The sequence below is a fragment of the Littorina saxatilis genome, linkage group LG12 (genome assembly GCF_037325665.1).
Source record: "Littorina saxatilis isolate snail1 linkage group LG12, US_GU_Lsax_2.0, whole genome shotgun sequence".
Classification (NCBI taxonomy): domain Eukaryota; kingdom Metazoa; phylum Mollusca; class Gastropoda; order Littorinimorpha; family Littorinidae; genus Littorina; species Littorina saxatilis.
This window is the reverse complement of record NC_090256.1, coordinates 62,272,158-62,293,022: the sequence shown is the minus strand read 5'-3', so window position 1 is coordinate 62,293,022 and position 20,865 is coordinate 62,272,158. Positions and strand designations below refer to the sequence as shown.

Sequence of the window (20,865 nt, the reverse complement as noted above, 5' to 3'; positions counted from 1 at the left end):
TTTCTTACACATGACGAATATCTATTCTGTGTAATCCAACACTTTTTGGCTCACGTAAGTGTAGCCTGTGCGATGCTAAACTTTGTCTGTCTGTGCGTGTGTAAGTGTGTGTGTGTGTATGTGTGTGATAGAAACTTCATTTGACTAAACACCGAAATACTAATTTTACCTGGTTATTATCCAAGCAACAGCTTCAAAATATTGAAGCAATGATCAACATTTCGTCGGCACGTATGTAGTTAAAGTGTGTATCCAAAGAAAACGGGTGGTGGGGGGTTTTGGGGGGGTAAAAACAGCTGACTGGTTTGTGTCGTGTGTGGTATGTAGACCAGGTCAGGGGTCAAGGTTAGGTCAGATCGCGTGAAGGATTGTGGTATAGATACAGTTATCACCGAGCTGCAGTTCGCCGATTCGAAGACGATTTCACATTGTTCGGTTTCGTAGCTCCAGAAAAATAGATAAAGAAGATACCAAAGGAGATTTCCTACAGGTTAATCTGCACAGCGTGTTTCCAGTGTCTGCACGAGGAAGCGCTGTCGAAATCTGCACAGCGTGTTTCCAGTGTCTGCGCGAGGAAGCGCTGTCGAAAGCGCAGTGTCGATCTGGCCATCTGGCAGTCGTGTCCCCGTAAGTAGGCTACAGATCTAGTGTCTCGCACTCTTGCACCAGGTCACCTATGCTTACTGTGTGTGTGTGTATGTGTGACGGAGTGATATGAGTTTGTGTTACTGTTTGTCGATTTCTTACGTGAGCCTTGAAGGCTTCGCCTCTTGTTGTCTATCTGTTGACAGTAAAAAAATTAAAATAAAAACAAAGGGCATCCATTTGTTTTTAAAAGAATACTTTTCTGTACAAATAATGGAACACACACTGAATAATTTTGAAAGGCAGATTGTATCATCCATACATTAATAGTTAGCTTTTTCCCTATACATTGTAAAGTCATACTTCGGTTTAAATCTCCAATCAAATTTAAGTATGATCCAGGTGCCTGACACAATAATTCAGTAACTTTTTCATTGAGGAGAAGATGTGAAAAGCATCAAATGTCAATGAAAAATATCAATCATACACAATTTCAGTTGTAAAAAACACTATTTACCGTAATCATAATCTCATTTCCCTCACATTGTCTCTGATTTTCTTTGTTTGTGTGCAATTCGTTGTGTTTGTGTGTGTGTGTCTCCAAATATATTTATTGATTGAATTGACTAGAATCATCCGTTAACCTACTACAGGCATGAAAACTGAAAAAAAAAAAAATACTGAAAACAAAATTCGAAGGCGCGTAGCGCCAAGTTTCGCAGGAGCGAAGCGACAAGACTTTCTAGGGGGGTCCGGGGGCATGCTCCCCCGGAAATTTTTTTTTTCAAGGGTGCAATTTGGTGCAATCTGGGGCTATCTGAGCCTTAAAATTGGATTCAAACATGGCCCCAAAACTATTTTACTATAACTATGACTAGGAAAAAAAAGAAAAAAAAAAATTTAAAAAAAAAGGAAATATACAGAAAAAAAAAAAAAAAAAAACGGTTTATTTTTTTCAAAAATACGGAAAATGCGGAGAATTTTCATGCCTGCTACTAAGCAATGCTGAACACTGAAAAAAAGATAGACGGAAAGACATCTAGTTTTAAAAACATCCGAAAAATAATCTCACAATTCCAATTGTGTGTGTGTGTGTGTGTGTGTGTGTGTGTGTGTGTGTGAGTGTGTGTGTGTGTGTATGTGAAAAGTATATTTTTAAAACAGTGACAGGTAAACAATCAGAAAGTACATGTAACTGCAATAATTGTCATTCCTTTTCTTATAAGTCCCAGAAAAAAGTTAGCATTAAAACACAGAAAGATAGAAATGGACAAATTCAACAAGAGGATCATAAACAATTAGGGTTTGTTTAATTTTACAAATGAACATACATAAATATACATTTTTTTATATCATGTAAATGATTTGGGCCACAGATAAAATGGAAATGTCATATGGAGTTACTGAAGTAATCATTAAAAATAAAAGCGCAAAACCACAAAGTTTTGTCATGCAGGTACAAGCATTATTTACATGCTCTCAAAGGTTTCCAGCTTAGAATTTGAAAGCCTAATAACAAAATAAAAATATGAACATTTTTTTTTTAATTCAAGTATCAACCACCTACTCAGCCCTAAAAGTCCAAGAAATTGTGTACTCGCCTTTGGCTATCGATTCTGAAAATTTACCAGCCAGAGAGCAAGCTTTACTAGCCAAACCAACAATTTGTTTCAGCAACTTTATGCGAGTAGATGAACATTTCTACTCGCCAGTTACATGTTTCTACTCGCCATGGCGAGTAAAATAATCGCCACTTTCAGGCCTGCTACTGCACTTTGAAATGGAATAACTGCAAAAAAAATTTAGTACATCGTAACTACATGCCATGCTGAGAGCGAGAGATCAAAAGCAGAGCTTTGGCGATATCATCAAACATTTACTTTCTTCCTTTTTTCTTTAGCTCTTTAGAACATCAGCCCAGGACTAATTGTACAGAATTTAATAAAACAAAGTGCAAAGTATTTTTTTGATTTTATTAATCTTTGATGGTTGAAATGAGCGCTGTAAAATAATACGAGGGCATTCTAACGACAGAGATGAATTAGTAAACAATCAGACAATTAACATCAAAATGGCACCAGTGCGTAACTGTTTACAAATTTAAGTGTGAATACTTTGCGTGTTGTAAATGCACCATGTACCCTTTCTCTCCGCAGGTTGAATTTTCACATACAATTTTGCTTGAAGTTGATAATGATTGTGTGCACACTAAAACACTAAATGGTAAGGCATGCTCCAAGAGTACTGATGTCTTTCTTTCTTTCTTTATTTGGTGTTTAACGTCGTTTTCAACCACGAAGGTTATATCGCGACGGGGAAAGGGGGGAGATGGGATAGAGCCACTTGTCAATTGTTTCTTGTTCACAAAAGCACTAATCAAAAATTTGCTCCAGGGGCTTGCAACGTAGTACAATATATTACCTTACTGGGAGAATGCAAGTTTCCAGTACAAAGGACTGAACATTTCTTACATACTGCTTGACTAAAATCTTTACAAAAATTGACTATATTCTATACAAGAAACACTTAACAAGGGTAAAAGGAGAAACAGAATCCGTTAGTCGCCTCTTACGACATGCTGGGGAGCATCGGGTAAATTCTTCCCCCTAACCCGCGGGGGGGTACTGATGTCTTCAAATGAAAGGTCACAATTAGAAAACCCAAATCACAGCTGGGTGGGGGTTGGGGAAGGATAGAATGAGGACACACAGATACAGGGTGACCCCCCCCCCTCCCCCCCCAAACTAAAATGCCAGTACATGTAACTCTTAAATTCTCGAGTGGATGAGTGCAGTATTCATGTGGATAGCATATCAGTATTTTTTCTTCCTCTAGCTACAGCCTCTTCCTGCAAAGCTATGCCGGCATGGTTAGATTCATTTCGGTTTAATCTTTCTGAAACTACGAAACTGGAAGATAGCGCAGAGGAGGACGTGTGAATGGATGAACGAAACCAGCATTCTCGTTCATCCTGTGTTGCCAAGGTTGGTTAGAAGGTAACAGTAGCAAAGATTGCAATAACTGGGGGCAAGCTTGCAAGCTACATAAACAAGGGAATAGTCTGGCAAGTGAAATGCAGAGATCCCATCCAAAGAAGTATTCACATTCTGTACGTTATCCTTCGAATCCATTAAACTGTCAGTTGTGTATTGGGTAGCAAATATAAACAACGAAAAGACACAAAACTTGACTAAATGTAATGAGGGTAAAAAGGGGGGGGTGGGGGTTGGCAGCATTGCAAATTCACAATAGAGAAGCCATTATAGTAAAAGATCCAGGGCAAAGGTGGAGTCCGAGTGGGACGGTGAGGGGGGTAACAAAAAGGACGGGGAAGGAGAGAATAAAAAAGAATGGGTTACATTTTCTTTACCCATTATATCACCAGAGGGGAATAACAATGTCACAACCTCTCCATTCTCTATAGACACAGCAATTTACATTGGGACCAGGAATAACTTATATCAGATGTAAATGAAGAATCGTTCAACAGCCTTGTAACCTTCTTCTGTCAGATTAATGTGGCTAATCTCAAATGTGTGAAGCGTACAACACAGGGAATAATACATTTTATTTAAATGCAATAACAGGTTCATCAAATATTCACAAAACTAAAAGGTACGACTGCATCTATGACACACTCATGTATAAAATATATACAGACTTCTTCAACACAAAACTCAGAATACAAAAAAAGTCTGTCATGTCATGTAATTTTGCCCGTGCAAGCCAACAAACCTCTTTCAATATCACAAACACCTGTATAAAGCCTAAGCTCAAGACATACACACAAAGCAGAATCAACATAATATTCAATTTCAACAGTAAAATAACTCTTTACATTGTGCTATCAGCAGAAGATGACAGTTAAGACACTGCAAACAAAACAACTCAATCGACTGACGCTAAACTCAAAGTTTCAGCTGAAGATGAAGAACAAACCATGCAAGTACTCTGCTATTTAGCTCCAGCCGTCGGAAGTGGAGACTGAGGTGAAAATGGTGGTCACAGGCACTCATTATTTTGTCCTCCATTTAGCTGATGACGCTGACACTTAACACATGAACTGAAGATGACGATGAGGTGATCAGAATGCTCCTTGATGATGATGTTCGGAGATCCAGCTGCAGACAAACAATCAAACAGAAAATGCAGCTAGTTAAGACAGAACCACTCCTGAAAATGTTGTATGAAAGACAAACATATACCAACTTAACTCGTTCATCAGATGTTGCATCTGGATCATCATGAAATCCGAGGAGAAATCGCACCTCTCACCCCCTCCAAAAAAATCATGAAAAAGGGAACATTCCTTGCATTGCATTCCGTTGCCTATGCGTCATAGGGGATCCATCGGCACTCGTATAGACTGCCGCGACAGTGGTTTCCCTTTGCAATGACGTGACTTCCGGTAGTATCGGCCCATGTGCTTTGTTTTGCTCTTACTCGGCCCATTCGTTGTAGACCACGAGAGTGTACGCTTCCATTTCACGAGTGACTACCTGCTTGCTATTTCAAAATGGCGAGGAAGAAGCCTCTAAAACCTACCGACGCAATATGTTTTATGTGTTTGTGTGACAGTGTCGTCGAGCTAAGTATAAAAATCTTTCGAAAGACATTTTTCTTCAACGATTTTTGTGATGAAAAGTATGAGTCCTTACAATCTCAATTCTTCTTCATTGCCTATACAGCTTGCTGTCGAATTTACCTTTTTCGTTCAAGGAGAGGCTTCCTTTCCCTCCAAAAAAATCAAAAAACGTTCAGCTTCGCCCCCTGGACCACCACCAAGGGGCTTCGCCCCCTGGACCCCCATCTGTAACCCCCCCCTAGTACTTACCTAGTCCGGCTCTGTTACTCAAACAGCTGATGTACACCTGTTCTTCAGCTACTAACTCCAAATAGAAAATAAATTATCAGTACCAGATATTTACACTGTATCAGCAAAAGCATGCACATTATGCTTGCACGTCATACACACAAACTCACAAAAAGAAAAGAAAAAAGTTCTACATCTTACCTATTGCACCTTTGCGATCAACTCATCACAGATTGCTGCTAACTCCTTATTCTCCCTCACCTGCAGCAAAGAATAGATACAAACACTTCTGAATGAAAAATGAAGAAGTGAATTTTAGAGAAAATAAGAACAGCAAAAACACACAAAAAAGAATGAAAGGAAGAGAGAAAGACATGTACACATGGCAAGGGAGAAGAAGTACATAAAGGTGGCAAGAGACAACAGCACAAAGAAAGTTGATCTTGGAGCAAAATTATTAGAAAATGATACAGGGCAGTATAAAGGAGGAAGCAAGAACAGGTCAAGACAGACAGAAAGTGTAAAACCGTGTAAAATGTTACCTTTTGGTCCAATGTGCTCTCCATACTTTGTACCTGTAGCTCTGCTTTGCGCAGTGCTGCCTCTAGCCTGGCAATGTCTGAGGCCGTGGATTTTTGCGTCTTCTCAATCTCCTCTGTTGCCCTAGAAACAACAAAGAAAAATAAGTAACACCTTCTATTCAAGATTCCATTTTCTTTCCTCACTAACATGTCCCTGGCAGGAGAAAGTAGAGAAACTTAACAAAGAAAATACTTAACAAAAACACTATTGTACCTTTAGAATAAAAAACAAAATAACAGAAGAAAAAAAAATCAATACTAAAAAGAGCCCACCCTCACAAAATAAATATAACCTCATTCACAGCAAAACATGAGAAATGTACTATTTCCCCCAGTAATACAGCTCAAAACAAATACTGAAAGCAAACTATTCTTCTTCTTCTAGTCGATCACTCAGATGGAAACGCCGGTTCTCCGCGCAAATGTTGCCGTGCATTGTAGGTCGTCCAGACTGCCATAGAGCTTCCCTTGCACCGTGGTCGCCTCCGCCCAGATCTGGCTCCTGAGGCCAACGTGTAGTGGGCAAGTCTGCAGCAGGTGAAAGCAAACTATTCATTTCTTACCTCTCCAGTTTTTCCTCTGCCTGCTCCTTCACAATCTGTACTTTGGACTCTGCCTTCTTCAGCTTGTTCTGCAGGTCCTGGACACACTTTTTCAGCATCTCCTCATTCTGTGCACACATTGAAACACATGTATCAATGTTTACAAGAAAACTTTAATGGAAAATTTTCATTGTGCATAAACAAAGACATTTTTTGTTTGGCACCACATTGCATCACCTATGGAACTAACACAAAGACAATGATCAAAAGGCATAACCACACATAAAAACACCAATAAAATCTATTATTTATTATACAAATATTAAATAATGAGCTATATCAAAGTACCTGTTGCTCTTAACACTATGCACCCAAACAAACATAAAACACACACACACACACACACACACACACACACACACACACAAACAGTCTCTCTCTCATTTCCTCCCTCCCTGACTGCATAAATCTTTTTCTCAGCATTCTATATACCAAGCTGTCTTCTTGATCACCAAAGACCGCACAGTACATACAAACCTCTCAAAACAAAAGTTTTCAAAAACTGGCAATACAGAAAACAAAGGTATGACATAAACTCTTCTTTAGGATATTCTGTGGCACTCTACCTGCTTAAACCCTTCCACCACTCCTTTCGTCTTTTCGTATCGCCGATGGAGGTCTGAGAACGCTGTTTCCACAGACTGAAGGTCCTCCAGAGCCTGAAACATTCTGCACTTGTCAGTTAATGCACACAACTGAAAAAAGAAGGTGAAACTGTAGCAATCACACCTTAAATTACAGACTGTTTGCAAAATATTTAGAGAAAATGTGATAGGGCGGCATAAGCTTTTACAAGATTGTTTATGCCATAGAAGAGGACTAGTGGAACGGTCATCATCCCTTTTATAATATCCATAAGTCTGGAAAAAAACAGGTCTTAGAAGGGAGGGAGTCTTAAAATGGAGGTACAGTGGTACCTGCAATGAAAGGACACCCTTGGGACAAGCCAAAAGTGTCCCTACATTGCAGGTGGCCTGTCCTGACAGGTTTATTTTGGTAGAGATAATAGACAAAGGGACCTCAGAAGGTGTCCTTTTGAGGGAAGTGTCCTCTCATCGGAGGGGCCACACATTGCTGGTACCACTGTATACATATATATATACAGTGTATTCTGATTACAAAATCTGAAAAAGCAAGGTCTTAAAAAGGGAACATTTTTAAATTGAAGAAGGACTGCATCAGGTTCCCCACTGTATTGATAACTGACATGACTAATTTCTTCAGTCAAGATAATCAAGCTGCACATTTTCACTGCTAAGACTCACAGTATGCAGAAGTAAATCAGACTTAAAATGTCTTGTAAAACAGCCTTTCGATGCTCAAGCCAATTTCTACATATAACACTGATATTCACAATGCGATCTTGCTATTTTTTCAATCTATTGAAACATTTATTAACTTTTTTCTTTTTCAGAACTGTCCTATACATAGTTATTTCAAGACACAATATTGACGTAAAGAGTGTCAGCTGCATAAAGGGAAGACATATGAAGATGTGTGTCAAACCTGATCTCTCTCCTTTATCACATCCTGTAATGACAGTTGAGAGGCATTAGTTGTCTTCTCTTTCTCCGCTGAAAAACAAGTAAAAAGGTTGATAGAAGTAATAACATAATATTTTGTTAGAAACATGTTTTGTAGTCTTATTTGCTTATTTTTATTTTTATTTATCCATCATAATAGTTTTTCTTCTTTGCAAAAACAATTGCTTCAGAAAAATTGAAGAATGAAAACATTCTTCCTTTCTTTGACTTACTTTCAATTATCTGAAAAATTAGTTATCATTCAACACGAATATCTTGATAAATTAGAAATCCTGATTAATGCAGTCATGTACATTTTTTTGTTTTTTTTGTGAATCTAGCTTTACTCCTTCCTAGATAGGCCACCGACTTTCTGAACACCCCCTCAAACTCAAAGATAAACCTATTCCTAGCATTTCAAAAATTGTATTAATGAAATACACATCCAAAACTCACATTGCAACTGTCCAATGGTTTTCTCAAATTCAGCCATAACAGTCCTGCACACAAAAGAAACCAGTTCAGTTGTTCCATAACTGTAAATAACCAACATTATGAGTGAATGAAATGCAGCAATATGATAAAAGGTGCTTGAAACTAATTTCTATCTCATATAATTACCCTTTAAACACACAGACATAAAATGACTGCTAAAAGTCCATGTACGAAAATACATGCACATTTTCTATTTACAACATGTGTAAGGCACTAATTGTATTAATTGTCCCATTAAAAAAACAACTTTTTGTTGTTTAATATAAGTGTCCACACATGTGTGGAGCTAAATCCAATGTATCATCCAAAATACGCTGTTACTTGGTTCTAGTTCAGGAACAAACAGTCAGAGACAAAAGGAAGACAAAAAATGTTGCTGTAATTTGTAGCAATTCAGTGAATGCGTGCGTGTGTGTGCGTGTGTGTGTGAAAATACACCAAAAAAACACCCCAAAAGGACAGGTGCTCTTCACCTCATGTCCTCATTGGTCTGTCGTAGTTTTTTGTTGGTGTCGTCCAACGTTGAGATTCGAGAGTCTCGATCGGCTAGCTTGCTGCTCCATTCCCTTTCCTTGCTCAGTAGCTGGGCTTGAAAATTGAGCTCCAGTTCCTGCTTCAGCTTGTTCCAGTCAGACTGGGAGTACTTCAGCACCTAGCAAAAGCACCCTGAGTGTCAGACATCAATATTCTCTCCATCCTTGCTCCTGCTTATATCACCTAGACTGATACTGCAGTGGATTCCATATCCCACATCAAAATTTCAAATCTGAAAAGCTGCTTCATAGCTCGTGCGGTGCAAAAAATCTGAATTCAAAGTATGTGAAATCCATGTAGACATCTTCAGCTTAACTTTGAACCTTGTTCTTTGTGAACGATGCTCTGACATGTATAAGTCTCACTACATGAAGATGGCAACATGTCATTTGAAGTTATTTATCTTCTGTTCACTATCATTTATTTATTCATTCTTAGTTTTTGAATACCTAAATAACAAAGATGAACGACATTTAATCTGCATCTGAGATCAAATAATTCAGCTGGAATTAGTAAGGTAGCTGAACAGTTTATTGATCTTGAAAAACTTTCCATATGCCTGCAATAAACTCAGTTCACGCATTTTTTTAAATCCTTTTTCCTTTCTTCTTTATCCCCTTCATTCTTTAAAACTTGTCTTTTGGCTAACATTTTAGACCCCTTTTCAATTTTTTTCACAAAATGACAACAAATAAGATATGCTACTTGATTGAGCTTTAAACTGTTTGAAGTTAAATTACGGTGAACAAAAGCTTACCTTGTGGAGAATGACATTCTCATATTTTATTATTAAATATTAAAGAAGAAGAAAGGAAAAGAAACAGCATGCTTACTTAGTATATTGATTTTGTATCAGTTTAACATAAATAAGGTATTTTACTCAAACAAAATTAAGTTTATCAGTGACTGCAATGAGAAGACTAATGGGACATTATTCAATCTAAAAGTGGATCTGCAAAATATTATCAGACAAGCCCAATACCAGAACTGAAATAACTTCTAAAGGGTTGAACACATCTTTCACGTTTTTTCTTCTTCTTTATTTTTCTTTTCCTTTTTTTCATGTTCATATTCTGCTATTAAAGAAGTGATTATTATCATCCATAACTTAACTTCTTACAGGTGACAGAATTAACTCATGGAAAGTATGGATGCACGTGACTTCGCTCAGTATACAAGTGAAAAAAGTGATAAACTGAAACAACAGCTTTCTTTCTTTCTTTATTTATTTGGTGTTTAACGTCGTTTTCAACCGTTCAAGATTATATCGCGACGGGGAAAGAGGGGGGGGGGGGGGGGGGGGGGATGGGATAGAGCCACTTGTTAATTGTTTCTTGTTCACAAAAGCACCAATCAAAAAATTGCTCCAGGGGCTTGCAACGTACTACAATATATGAGTCTTTATGACGTACTTACTGGGAGAATGCAAGTTTCCAGTACAAAGGACTTAACATTTCTTACATACTGCTTGACTAAAATCTTTACAAACATTGACTATATTCTATACAAGAAACACTTAACAAGGGTAAAAGAAGAAACAGAATCCGTTAGTCGCCTCTTACGACATGCTGGGGAGCATCGGGTAAATTCTTCCCCCTAACCCGCGGGGGGTGAAACAACAGCAATTTTGTGAAAAATAGGGGAAGAGTCTAGTTTGTGCTGGAAACTAACATTTAGAAAGACAACTGTAACACAACACCAAATGTATCTCAAGAGCTGGGAAAATGGCTAGTCATGCCTGAATCATTGGGGGAGTACTGACATTAAAAGGGTCAGGGGTGAAGGGTTACAGTAGGAGTCGACATACTGGGGTGAGAATTGGAAATAGTTGATTCTTGGAAACACAAGATAGTCACGAGGATGAAGAAAAACACCTTAATAACATTGAAATCATTGTATAAAGGTAAAACAAGGAAGAAACATGTCTTTTATAATAACAAATCAATATAAAGTATGCAATTTAATGCTTACACCTAACCCACCCCATAATTTAGCACTATACAAATCATTTCACCAGGCATGATCATGTTGTAACTTTGTTTTGCTACAAAGCTCTCAAAATAAAATCCATATAAAGGAAAACTTGTAGAATAAATAAATAAATAAATGATAGCTTGTAAAAGCAACTGCATGGCCAGAAAAACTTTTCATCCCTGCAAGCAAAAACATATTACCTTTCAATGTTCATTTCTTTTATTTCACTCTGATGCAAATGCTAGAATATATGTACTACCTTTAAAAAAAAAAAGCTGCCGAATATCACAGGTATAGACCTCAGTCAAATCAACTGTGAAGAACGTTTTTGAACAATTCAATGAAAGAAAAAAATGAAATAATAAATGAATGAGAAGATATTAAGATGGTTCCCTTTCCAAAGCATTTTTACCCAAGTGGGAATGGCATTGTTTATGATTGTAATTTAAAATAAAACCTTACCCAATGAAGAAAGCAAAACAACACCCAGAATACCACAAAATAAAAGTGCAAAGGAAGCAACACCACAGCATGAACACATCACCGTTACAGTTTGCAACTTTACCTCATCCAAATTATCTCCCTTTAAACAAAGGTAAAAGGAGGTTAGAAATTATACACCCCCAGTACATTTCCAGAAACGAAAATGTGACCAATGTGTTTTTGGTTTTAATAAACCCTAACTGAAAACAAAATGGAAAGTGTCATGCTTCAGCGCTGTCACATTAATCAATCCACCCTCTGTTTGATTAATTCGAGTTTGATTAATTATTAGAGACACCAAAAGAGGAAGCCAGATTGACTGTGTGTGTGTGTGAGTGTGTGAGTGTGTGAGTGTGTGTGTGTGTGTGTGTGTGTGTGTGCGCGTGTGTGCATGCGTGTGTGTGTGCATGTGTCTGTGTGTGTGTGTGTGAGTGTGTGTGTATGTGTGTGTGTGCATGTATGTGTGTGTGTGTGTGTATGTGTGTGAGTGTGTGTGTGTGTATCTGTGTGTGTGTGTGTGTCTGTGTGTACATGTGTATGTGTGTGTGTGTCTGTCTGTAACATGTGGATGCACTTTGTTACTGGAAAGCTCCTCACATGAACACAAACCTAGCTTCCAACTCCACACTTGCATGCAAACTATAACCAACCAAACAGCAAACCATGCACACACGTTCACTCCGCCGAAGCCTTCAACTTAGCCTTTGGATTTATCATTAAACCATAATAAATTCAACTAGCTCAGCGCACCAACTGAAGACAAACGGGTTAGAGACAAAGATCTGTGTGTCACTACACACAACAATCACACTGACCAGTCAGTGACACACTATCAGAGGTCTAATCCATAAATGTCTACCAACATTTCTTCTTCATTGGTGTGGGGGAAATTAGGATTTCCAGTGGGCCGGCACTTAGAAATTATCTTCCAGCGAAGTAAAACCTTCTATTAAACCAGATTGAAAGCAACATTTTAGCCATAACAGTATAACCGTTGAAGAGCCGACTGCAAGTTGATAAGGAGAAATCCTGTCACTCACAAGAACCAGTATTCAGACCCTAGTGTTGTTCTCAGGCCAGTGTCTTCGGTCACTGACACATCCTTTTTGATCTGACGCACTCGTCTGACCCCTGGTCGGACGACTGACCAATAGTGTTGACATGTTGAAGCTCCTGACTGAACAATTTTGTTTGTAATTAGGACATTTGGACCTATCCATATTTTCAGTCCAGTCCTCTTAGTCTGGGAACAACACTGAGACCATGGTCCACCATCTTTCTTTTGAGACTTTATATGTATGTTAAAAAAAAAAAAAGGTGCAGGTGCCTACACAAACAAAAAAAGTCTGATTTAAATTTGATAAGAAATGGAGATTGGCTCAATTTCTGCAATGCAATATTGTGGGTATTGCGTCTCAGACAAAACTATTGAAAATAAAAGAAAACAGGGCTTTCCTGAATGAGACATCTAAGGTGAAAATTTGTTGTCTGTGACAGTTGGTCATAATGAGTATTACAGACCTGTGCACACTCAAAACGCTCATCAGTAGTAAACTGAAACAAATTTCAGTAGTTTTTAAAATGTTTCAGTAGTAAGCTGTAACGACAGTTCAAGACATAATTCTGCTCACAAAGCACACACACTGAAACACTATGACGCAGTAGAATGGGAATTACTCCAGGTTGTCTTGAGAATAACTGGACTTCCAGCACTGTTGTGCCGTTTTCTTCTTCTTTGGTGACAGAGCTGGTATCTCCTCTTCACTATCTGAATCTCGCACTCTTTTTTTCTTTTTCATGTTTCACTTCAATCACAAGTTGCCACGCAGACGCTGGACGAACTAAGTCTAAGAACAAAGACTCAATGCTGAGAACACGCGCGCTTCCGGTAAATCGGAAAACGTCTTTTCAGCGCAACGCCGAACGACCAACTAATTGGTCAAAACATCTTAAAACAGAAAAAAAGTACAACTTTTGTGTGTGGAGTAAACCATCGGAATTTCGGAATTTTAATTAAAAATCCGTAGCACCGTATTCTGCATGTAAAAATCGGAGAAATTACGGAGAAACCGTAGATGTGCACAGGTCTGGTATTAGGATCTCTTTTTTAATTTTTTTTATTAAAATACTGTATTGTCACACAGGTATTTAAAAAACCAAAACGAGACTCAGACAAGAAGAATTGACACTGGTAGACATTTATATGGAAAAGACCTCATGGGAACATTCCGACAGTGACAGAGATTGTGCCTGAAGAGACGTGACAGCAACTGTTTATTACCTGTCCGGGGCTACTTTTCTCCTTTGCCATTGGGAAACACACATTAATATATTATATATCATTCAGTACGGAACAAAATCTTCTAAAATATCAGTGATAAGAGGTTCAGATGCATTCCTTTTGCAACCACTTGCAAATCAAAGTGCTAGCTAACCGCTTACTGAGTCCATGTTGTCATTGGGAATTAAACAGATTCACACATTATTCATAACCATTCAACACTAAACAAAACCCTCTAAAATATCAGTGATAAGGAGTTCAGGTGCATTCCTTTGGCAAACACTTGTAAAATCAAAATGCTAGCTACCCACCCACTGCAAATACTGTTTAGTATTGCGAGTCAGTTAAAGCTGTGCAAGAGCTAATTAAGTAACTGCCCTGCACACGCATTAATGGGTTTAAAAACAAATTTAAAAGCAACAATAAGAGTGAAAAATTCAAATTCTAACACTCGAAAGAATAAAGATTAAAACACACCATGGGTAAACCCTTTAAGCTAGGGGGTGACGAAAAAAGTCACAACAATTAATCAAATCCAAAATGAGATGACCAAAAAATGCACGTATAAAAGTAAACTGAAATGAAAGAAATCTTTAACAAAGCAGGTCTGCGCATTAAAATGTGGGAATCCCTTTTTTTTTTAAACCAATTCCTGGGCACCAAAATTTAAAATGAAGCAGAAGTAAAAAATATGGCATACCTGCACCAGTTTCACAACAGACTCTGTGCGACTGTCCGCCATGTCTGAATCACCCTGCAACAAGAAAAGATAGACTTCAAAAATATTAGACTGTTTCCAACACTTGAAATGGGGAATAACCCACCAACCCCACCCCCAAAACCACTCAAAAATACTTAACAAAAAACACACAAAACTGCATGAAAAGAATACTAAAAGCTGATTCCAGAATAGGTAACAGATATTGTTGTAATACCATATAGCAGGGGAACAAAAAATACTACTGGTAGTGTTTTTTTTTTATCTCCACCACAAATATATATATGCGACTAATGTGCTTCAGATTTACATAGACATGTATGGAAGATCATATTCACATACATATCACTGATTAAAATGTCAAATGTCTCTGAATGTTCTAACATTTTATACACTGTGTACATATGAATGCAACCATAAAGATTGTAAGTAAATGATATTTGTTTTAATTACACAATCAGGGGATTTCAATCCTAGATCTCTGCAGGCATCTTTTTAGTAAGTTATATAATACTGTTTATCTAGTTTCTCATGCGTGAACAGCATTATTAACAGCAATATAACTCATGCGCGTGTGAATAAAACACTACAAGCAAAAACCATCAATAGTCTTGAGATCAAAAATTGCTCAGGCAGCATGAACTATTTTAGCGTTAGCATGTAGCTCCCATAACCCTGCCTGTGCTGTAGAAAGGCTTACATAAAGTATAAATATCACATAGTCAAGTAATCAATTAATATATATATATGTAAATATTCATTACGAATTTAAAAAAAATATTAACAAATATACAGTCAAGTATGCTAATTAATTAGTACATGTACTAATTAAAAACTGAATGCAACAAGTTCGGAAGACAATTTGAAAAAAGACAATTTGAAAACTTGATATGTCTACAACCTGCATAAGTGTGTTGCATAAGTCTGTTGCTTTCCTCTCATATATATATAAATCCCAGAAAGTAACAAAAAAACGCATCTATCAATTTTCCTGAGCACATTATCAGTACAAGTTGAAAAGGAAATCAAAAGGTTTCACATAAAAAACTAGCTGTGTCTGATTAAAATACCAAAGCAATGAAAAGATCCTTCGGAAATTTGTGCACTTGTAAACTGTTGTAGTAGTTAGCATATCATGCAATAATAATCAGACAAAACAGGAAAGAGGAGTGTTTTCAATTCAGCCTCCCTCCTTCCCATCCCCCGACCAAAAAGAAATCTACATTCTTTTTTTCTTTCTTTTGTTTAAGACATGCAGACAGGAAATGGGGGATGTAGAAGAAGGGGAATGCAAAATGCTTCCATCAGCCAAGATATACAAGTAAAACACACAAAAAGTAAAACAAAACAGCTTGCATGAAATGAACCAGCAGTATCAAATGACAACTTGTATGGGAAAATGCTTTCTACACCAGCAGGTTTTCATCCCACAACGTGCAGTGAGTCATTATACACTTCCCTGGCCAGAGGGCTCAATCAACACACGCATCCTGTCCTCACTGAAACCTACACACTATCCATGCACTTCCCCCTCTTCCTGCTAACTACACACATACACACACAAGTTTCATATACTTTTGCCATTGGCATTAGTACAGTACGTGACATGTGTGATGATGGACCCAGCTATAGGACACCTCAACCCAATTTCCCATTTGGATATTCACTACTGGCTTCTTGGGGAAAGTGTGTGCATGATCATTTTCACGTGAGTATAAACGTGATTAACTGTACAGTGTCCACTGTTTTCGATCAGTCACAGTATTTGCAAATATAAATCTCAAAAGCTGAGCAGGGCAGTAAAAGGATAAAACAAAATGAACAATGCAGATGTTACTCATTACTATTCTAAATGCAGTAAACACAGCCTTCAATATTACTTCCTGGCTACTAGACCGAGTATCTAACACACATATCAGTGCAGTGACCTAGAGTGATCGTGTAGAATTGATCCACAGTTCAATGATGGCTGCAGGCAGCAAGTGATAACAGCTGGTGTTTGAATGTAAATTTATTCATGTAACATGACTGAAAAAGATCAAGCACACAAACACACTACAAAAGTGTACCTCTTTAGTGACATGTTTTGAGTCAACACTGTGTTCACTATCCTCTGTTTCCTTGTAGTTAGACACTGAGTAGTTTCCCATCTTGGTCACACAACATCCCACAGCTATAAGGGAAGTGTACTGGCTGCCTCTCTGTCTGTCTGTCTGTCTGTCTGTCAAAGGTTCAGTAATGCTCCCTTTTGCATGGCAGTCACACAGCTGACGACTGAGTCAGGCCTAAGTTGGCTCCCCTGTTGTGCTGTCATGCACTTCAAATTCAAACTTGTGCAGCTGAACTTTCTTGGGAACTTAGTATGCTGTCTGTTTTTTGTGTGTGTGTGGGTGTGCTGCTGTATCTATTACTATATTCTACCATGCTTTTTGCATGCTTTTCTGAGTTCTGTAGCTCTACTTTAGGATGCTTTTGTGTGCTTCTGTAGCTCTATTCTACCAAGCTTTTTGCATGCTTTTCTGTCAGTTCTGTATCTCTATTGTACCATGCTTTTTGCATGCTTTTCTGAGTTCTGTAGCTCTTCTTTAGGATGCTTTTGTGTGCTTCTGTAGCTCCCCTGTAAGGGTCTATTTGTGTTTTTATATACAGATTTGTTTGTTTCTGTTGTTGTTGTTGCACCTCTGTAGCTCAATCATTTTAGAATGCTTTTTGTATGAGCTTTTATTGCTCTATTTTATATTAGTGCATTTTGTTTACTTCTGACAGCACATACTTTCAGTTTTTTCTTTGCTTTTAAGTTCTCACTAGCTATTTCACAATGTTTTTGCATCCTTCAGAAGCTCTATTTTACAATGGATTTTATATATATATACTTCTTATAGTTCTGTACCTCTATCTTACGGTGCTTTTAGTGACCTTTTGTTACGTCTTTATTTAACAGTGCTGGTTTTTTTTAGCCCCGTGCCCAGTATTAATTGTTGTGTGTGCTTCTGCAAAGCATTAGTTAACAATGTTTCTTTTGCTATATTTTAGTTTTTAGAGTACAGTCTTTTGGTGCACTTGTGTTAACTGTCTTTTACGATGCTGTTTGTATGCTTCTGAAACTCTATTATTGAAGCATTCCTTTTTCCTGCAGGATGTGATTGTACGTGAACCTAGGGCCAGGTAAGCTACAAGAATCAAAATTTTTCTGATGATTCAAATTTGTGCAAGTTTAACAAAATTCAAATTACAATAACCATTGCTGAAAGATGCAAATAGAAAATTAATGTACACATCTGCTCATAATATATGTAACCTCACAAATACATGTAGGATATATTTCATGGTATACTGTTTAGAAATGTATGCACATATTGTATGGAAAAATTAATCTATTGATGCGGCAATGGTACTCTTTGCCTAATATTTTGCAATAGTAATCTTGTTCTTTGAGCCATTCAACATGGCTGTCAATTTCAATATATACAGGAAAAGCTAGCGCCCACAACCCTTGCTTGTAAACTACTAAGTAAAAGTTAAAAACAAGTCGCGTAAGGCGAAAATACAACATTTAGTCAAGTAGCTGTCGAACTCACAGAATGAAACTGAACGCAATGCAACGCAGCAAGACCGTATACTCGTAGCATCGTCAGTCCACCGCTCACGGCAAAGGCAGTGAAATTGACAAGAAGAGCGGGGTAGTAGTTGCGCTGAGAACGATATGCTTTTCTGTACCTCTCTTCGTTTTAACTTTCTGAGCGTGTTTTTAATCCAAACATAGCATATCTATATGTTTTTGGAATCAGGAACCGACAAGGAATAAGATGAAAGTGTTTTTAAATTGATTTGGACAATTTAATTTTGATAATAATTTTTATATTTTTAATTTTCAGAGCTTGTTTTTAATCCAAATATAACATATTTATATGTTTTTGGAATCAGCAAATGATGGAGAATAAGATGAACGTAAATTTGGATCGTTTAATAAAACTTTTTTTTTTTTACAATTTTCAGATTTTTAATGACCAAAGTCGTTAATTAATTTTTAAGCCTCCAAGCTGAAATGCAATACCGAAGTCCGGGCTTCGTCGAAGATTACTTGACCAAAATTTCAACCAATTTGGTTGAAAAATAAGGGCGTGACAGTGCCGCCTCAACTTTCACGAAAAGCCGGATATGACGTCATCAAAGATATTTATCAAAAAAATGAAAAAAACGTTCGGGGATTTCATACCCAGGAACTCTCATGTCAAATTTCATAAAGATCGGTCCAGTAGTTTAGTCTGAATCGCTCTACACACACACACAGACACACATACACCATATGACCCTCGTCTCGATTGGCCCCCCTCTACGTTAATACATTTAGTCAAAACTTGACTAAATGTAAAAAGAAAAATACTGAACAAGTCGTGTAAGGCGAAATTACTACATTTAGTCAAGCTGTGGAACTCACAGAATGAAACTGAACGCACTGCATTTTTTCACAATGACCGTAGTCCGCCGCTCGTGCAAAATCCTGTTTAGCGCGGTAGTGGTTGCGCTGTGCACGCTTTTCTGTACCTCTCTTCGTTTGAACTTTCTGAGCGTGTTCTTAATCCAAACATATCATATCTATATGTTTTTGGAATCAGGAACCGACACGGAATAAGACGAAATTGTTTTTAAATCAATTTCGGAAATTTTATTTTAATCATAATTTATATATTTTTAATTTTCAGAGATTGTTTTTAATCCGAATATAACATATTTATATGTTTTTGGAATCAGAAAATGATGAAGAATAAGATAAACGTAATTTTGGATCATTTTATAAAAAAATAATTTTAATTACAATTGTCCGATTTTTAATGACCAAAGTCATTAATTAATTTTTGAGCCTCCAAGCTGAAATGCAATACCAAAGTCCGGCCTTTGTCGAAGATTGCTTGGCCAAAATTTCAATCAATTTGATTGAAAAATGAGAGTGTGACAGTGCCGCCTCAACTTGTACAAAAAGCCGGATATGATGTCATCAAAGACATTTATCAAACAAAAAGAAAAAAAAACGTCTGGGGATATTATACCCAGGAACTCTCATGTACAATTTCATAAAGATCGGTCCAGTAGTTTACTCTGAATCGCTCTACACACACACACACACACACGCACACACACACACACACAATGACCCTCGTCTCGATTCCCCCTCTATGTTAAAACATTTAGTCAAAACTTGACTAAATGTAATACAAACAAGTCGCGTAAGGCGAAAATACAATATTTAGTCAAGTAGCTGTCGAACTCACAGAATGAAACTGAACGCAATGCCATTTTTCAGCAAGACCGTATACTCGTAGCATCGTCAGTCCACCGCTCATGGCAAAGGCAGTGAAATTGACAAGAAGAGCGGGGTAGTAGTTGCGCTAAGAAGGATAGCACGCTTTTCTGTACCTCTGTTTCTTTTAACTTTCTGAGCGTGTTTTTAATCCAAACATATCATATCTATATGTTTTTGGAATCAGGAACCGACAAGGAATAAGATGAAAGTGTTTTTAAATTGATTTCGACAATTTAATTTTGATAATAATTTTTATATATTTAATTTTCAGAGCTTGTTTTTAATCCGAATATAACATATTTATATGTTTATGGAATCAGCAAATGATGGAGAATAAGATACACGTAAATTTGGATCGTTTTATAAATTTTTATTTTTTTTTACAATTTTCAGATTTTTAATGACCAAAGTCATTAATTAATTTTTAAGCCACCAAGCTGAAATGCAATACCGAAGTCCGGGCTTCGTCGAAGATTACTTGACCAAAATTTCAACCAATTTGGTTGAAAAATGAGGGCGTGACAGTGCCGCCTCAACTTTCACGAAAAGCCGGATATGACGTCATCAAAGACATATATCAAAAAAATGAAAAAAACGTTCGGGGATTTAATACCCAGGAACTCTCATGTCAAATTTCATAAAGATCGGTCCAGTAGTTTAGTCTGAATCGCTCTACACACACACACACACACACACACACACACAGACACACGCACATACACCACGACCCTCGTTTCGATTCCCCCTCGATGTTAAAATATTTAGTCAAAACTTGACTAAATATAAAAATGAAACACACGAACAAGAAAGAATGCAAAACCCAAGTACACATATTCTGATAATTCAATTTGTGATCTAAATTCTACACAAATATTAGTGAGACAATATTGTGACTCGGCTGAAACCTGAACAATACATAAATCCCCTAACACCAATATAATATGTGATAATGCAGTCTGACTGTACAATTACAA

At 37.3% G+C, this 20,865-nt stretch overlaps 2 protein-coding genes across 7 annotated transcripts in view; one reads left to right on the top strand and one right to left on the bottom strand.

Moving 5' to 3' along the window:
* Window positions 1–1,878: 1,878 nt before the first annotated feature.
* Window positions 1,879–20,865, bottom strand: part of LOC138982481 (transforming acidic coiled-coil-containing protein 1-like) — a 32,710-nt gene continuing 13,723 nt past the window's right edge. For 2 of the 6 annotated variants that reach the window (XM_070355781.1, XM_070355784.1), the window contains 10 exons: window positions 14,572–14,625; window positions 13,872–13,892; window positions 9,073–9,251; window positions 8,561–8,604; window positions 8,088–8,155; window positions 7,148–7,240; window positions 6,543–6,649; window positions 5,941–6,061; window positions 5,600–5,659; window positions 1,879–4,706 (listed from right to left, as the gene is read on the bottom strand). In XM_070355781.1, the coding sequence (XP_070211882.1) occupies window positions 5,600–5,659; window positions 5,941–6,061; window positions 6,543–6,649; window positions 7,148–7,240; window positions 8,088–8,155; window positions 8,561–8,604; window positions 9,073–9,251; window positions 13,872–13,892; window positions 14,572–14,625 (747 nt within the window). In that variant the 3' untranslated portion in view covers window positions 1,879–4,706. Of the gene's footprint in view, window positions 4,707–5,599; window positions 5,660–5,940; window positions 6,062–6,542; window positions 6,650–7,147; window positions 7,241–8,087; window positions 8,156–8,560; window positions 8,605–9,072; window positions 9,252–11,672; window positions 11,691–13,871; window positions 13,893–14,571; window positions 14,626–20,865 lie in introns of all 6 variants that reach the window. The other 4 variants (XM_070355782.1, XM_070355785.1, XM_070355783.1 and 1 more) reach the window with 2 other exon arrangements.
* LOC138982484 (chorion peroxidase-like) overlaps window positions 16,181–20,865 on the top strand; it is a 72,099-nt gene continuing 67,414 nt past the window's right edge. The window contains exons 1-2 of the mRNA XM_070355787.1: window positions 16,181–16,297; window positions 17,726–17,754. Of these exons, the coding sequence (XP_070211888.1) occupies window positions 16,196–16,297; window positions 17,726–17,754 (131 nt within the window). The 5' untranslated portion in view covers window positions 16,181–16,195. The remainder of the gene's footprint in view (window positions 16,298–17,725; window positions 17,755–20,865) is intronic.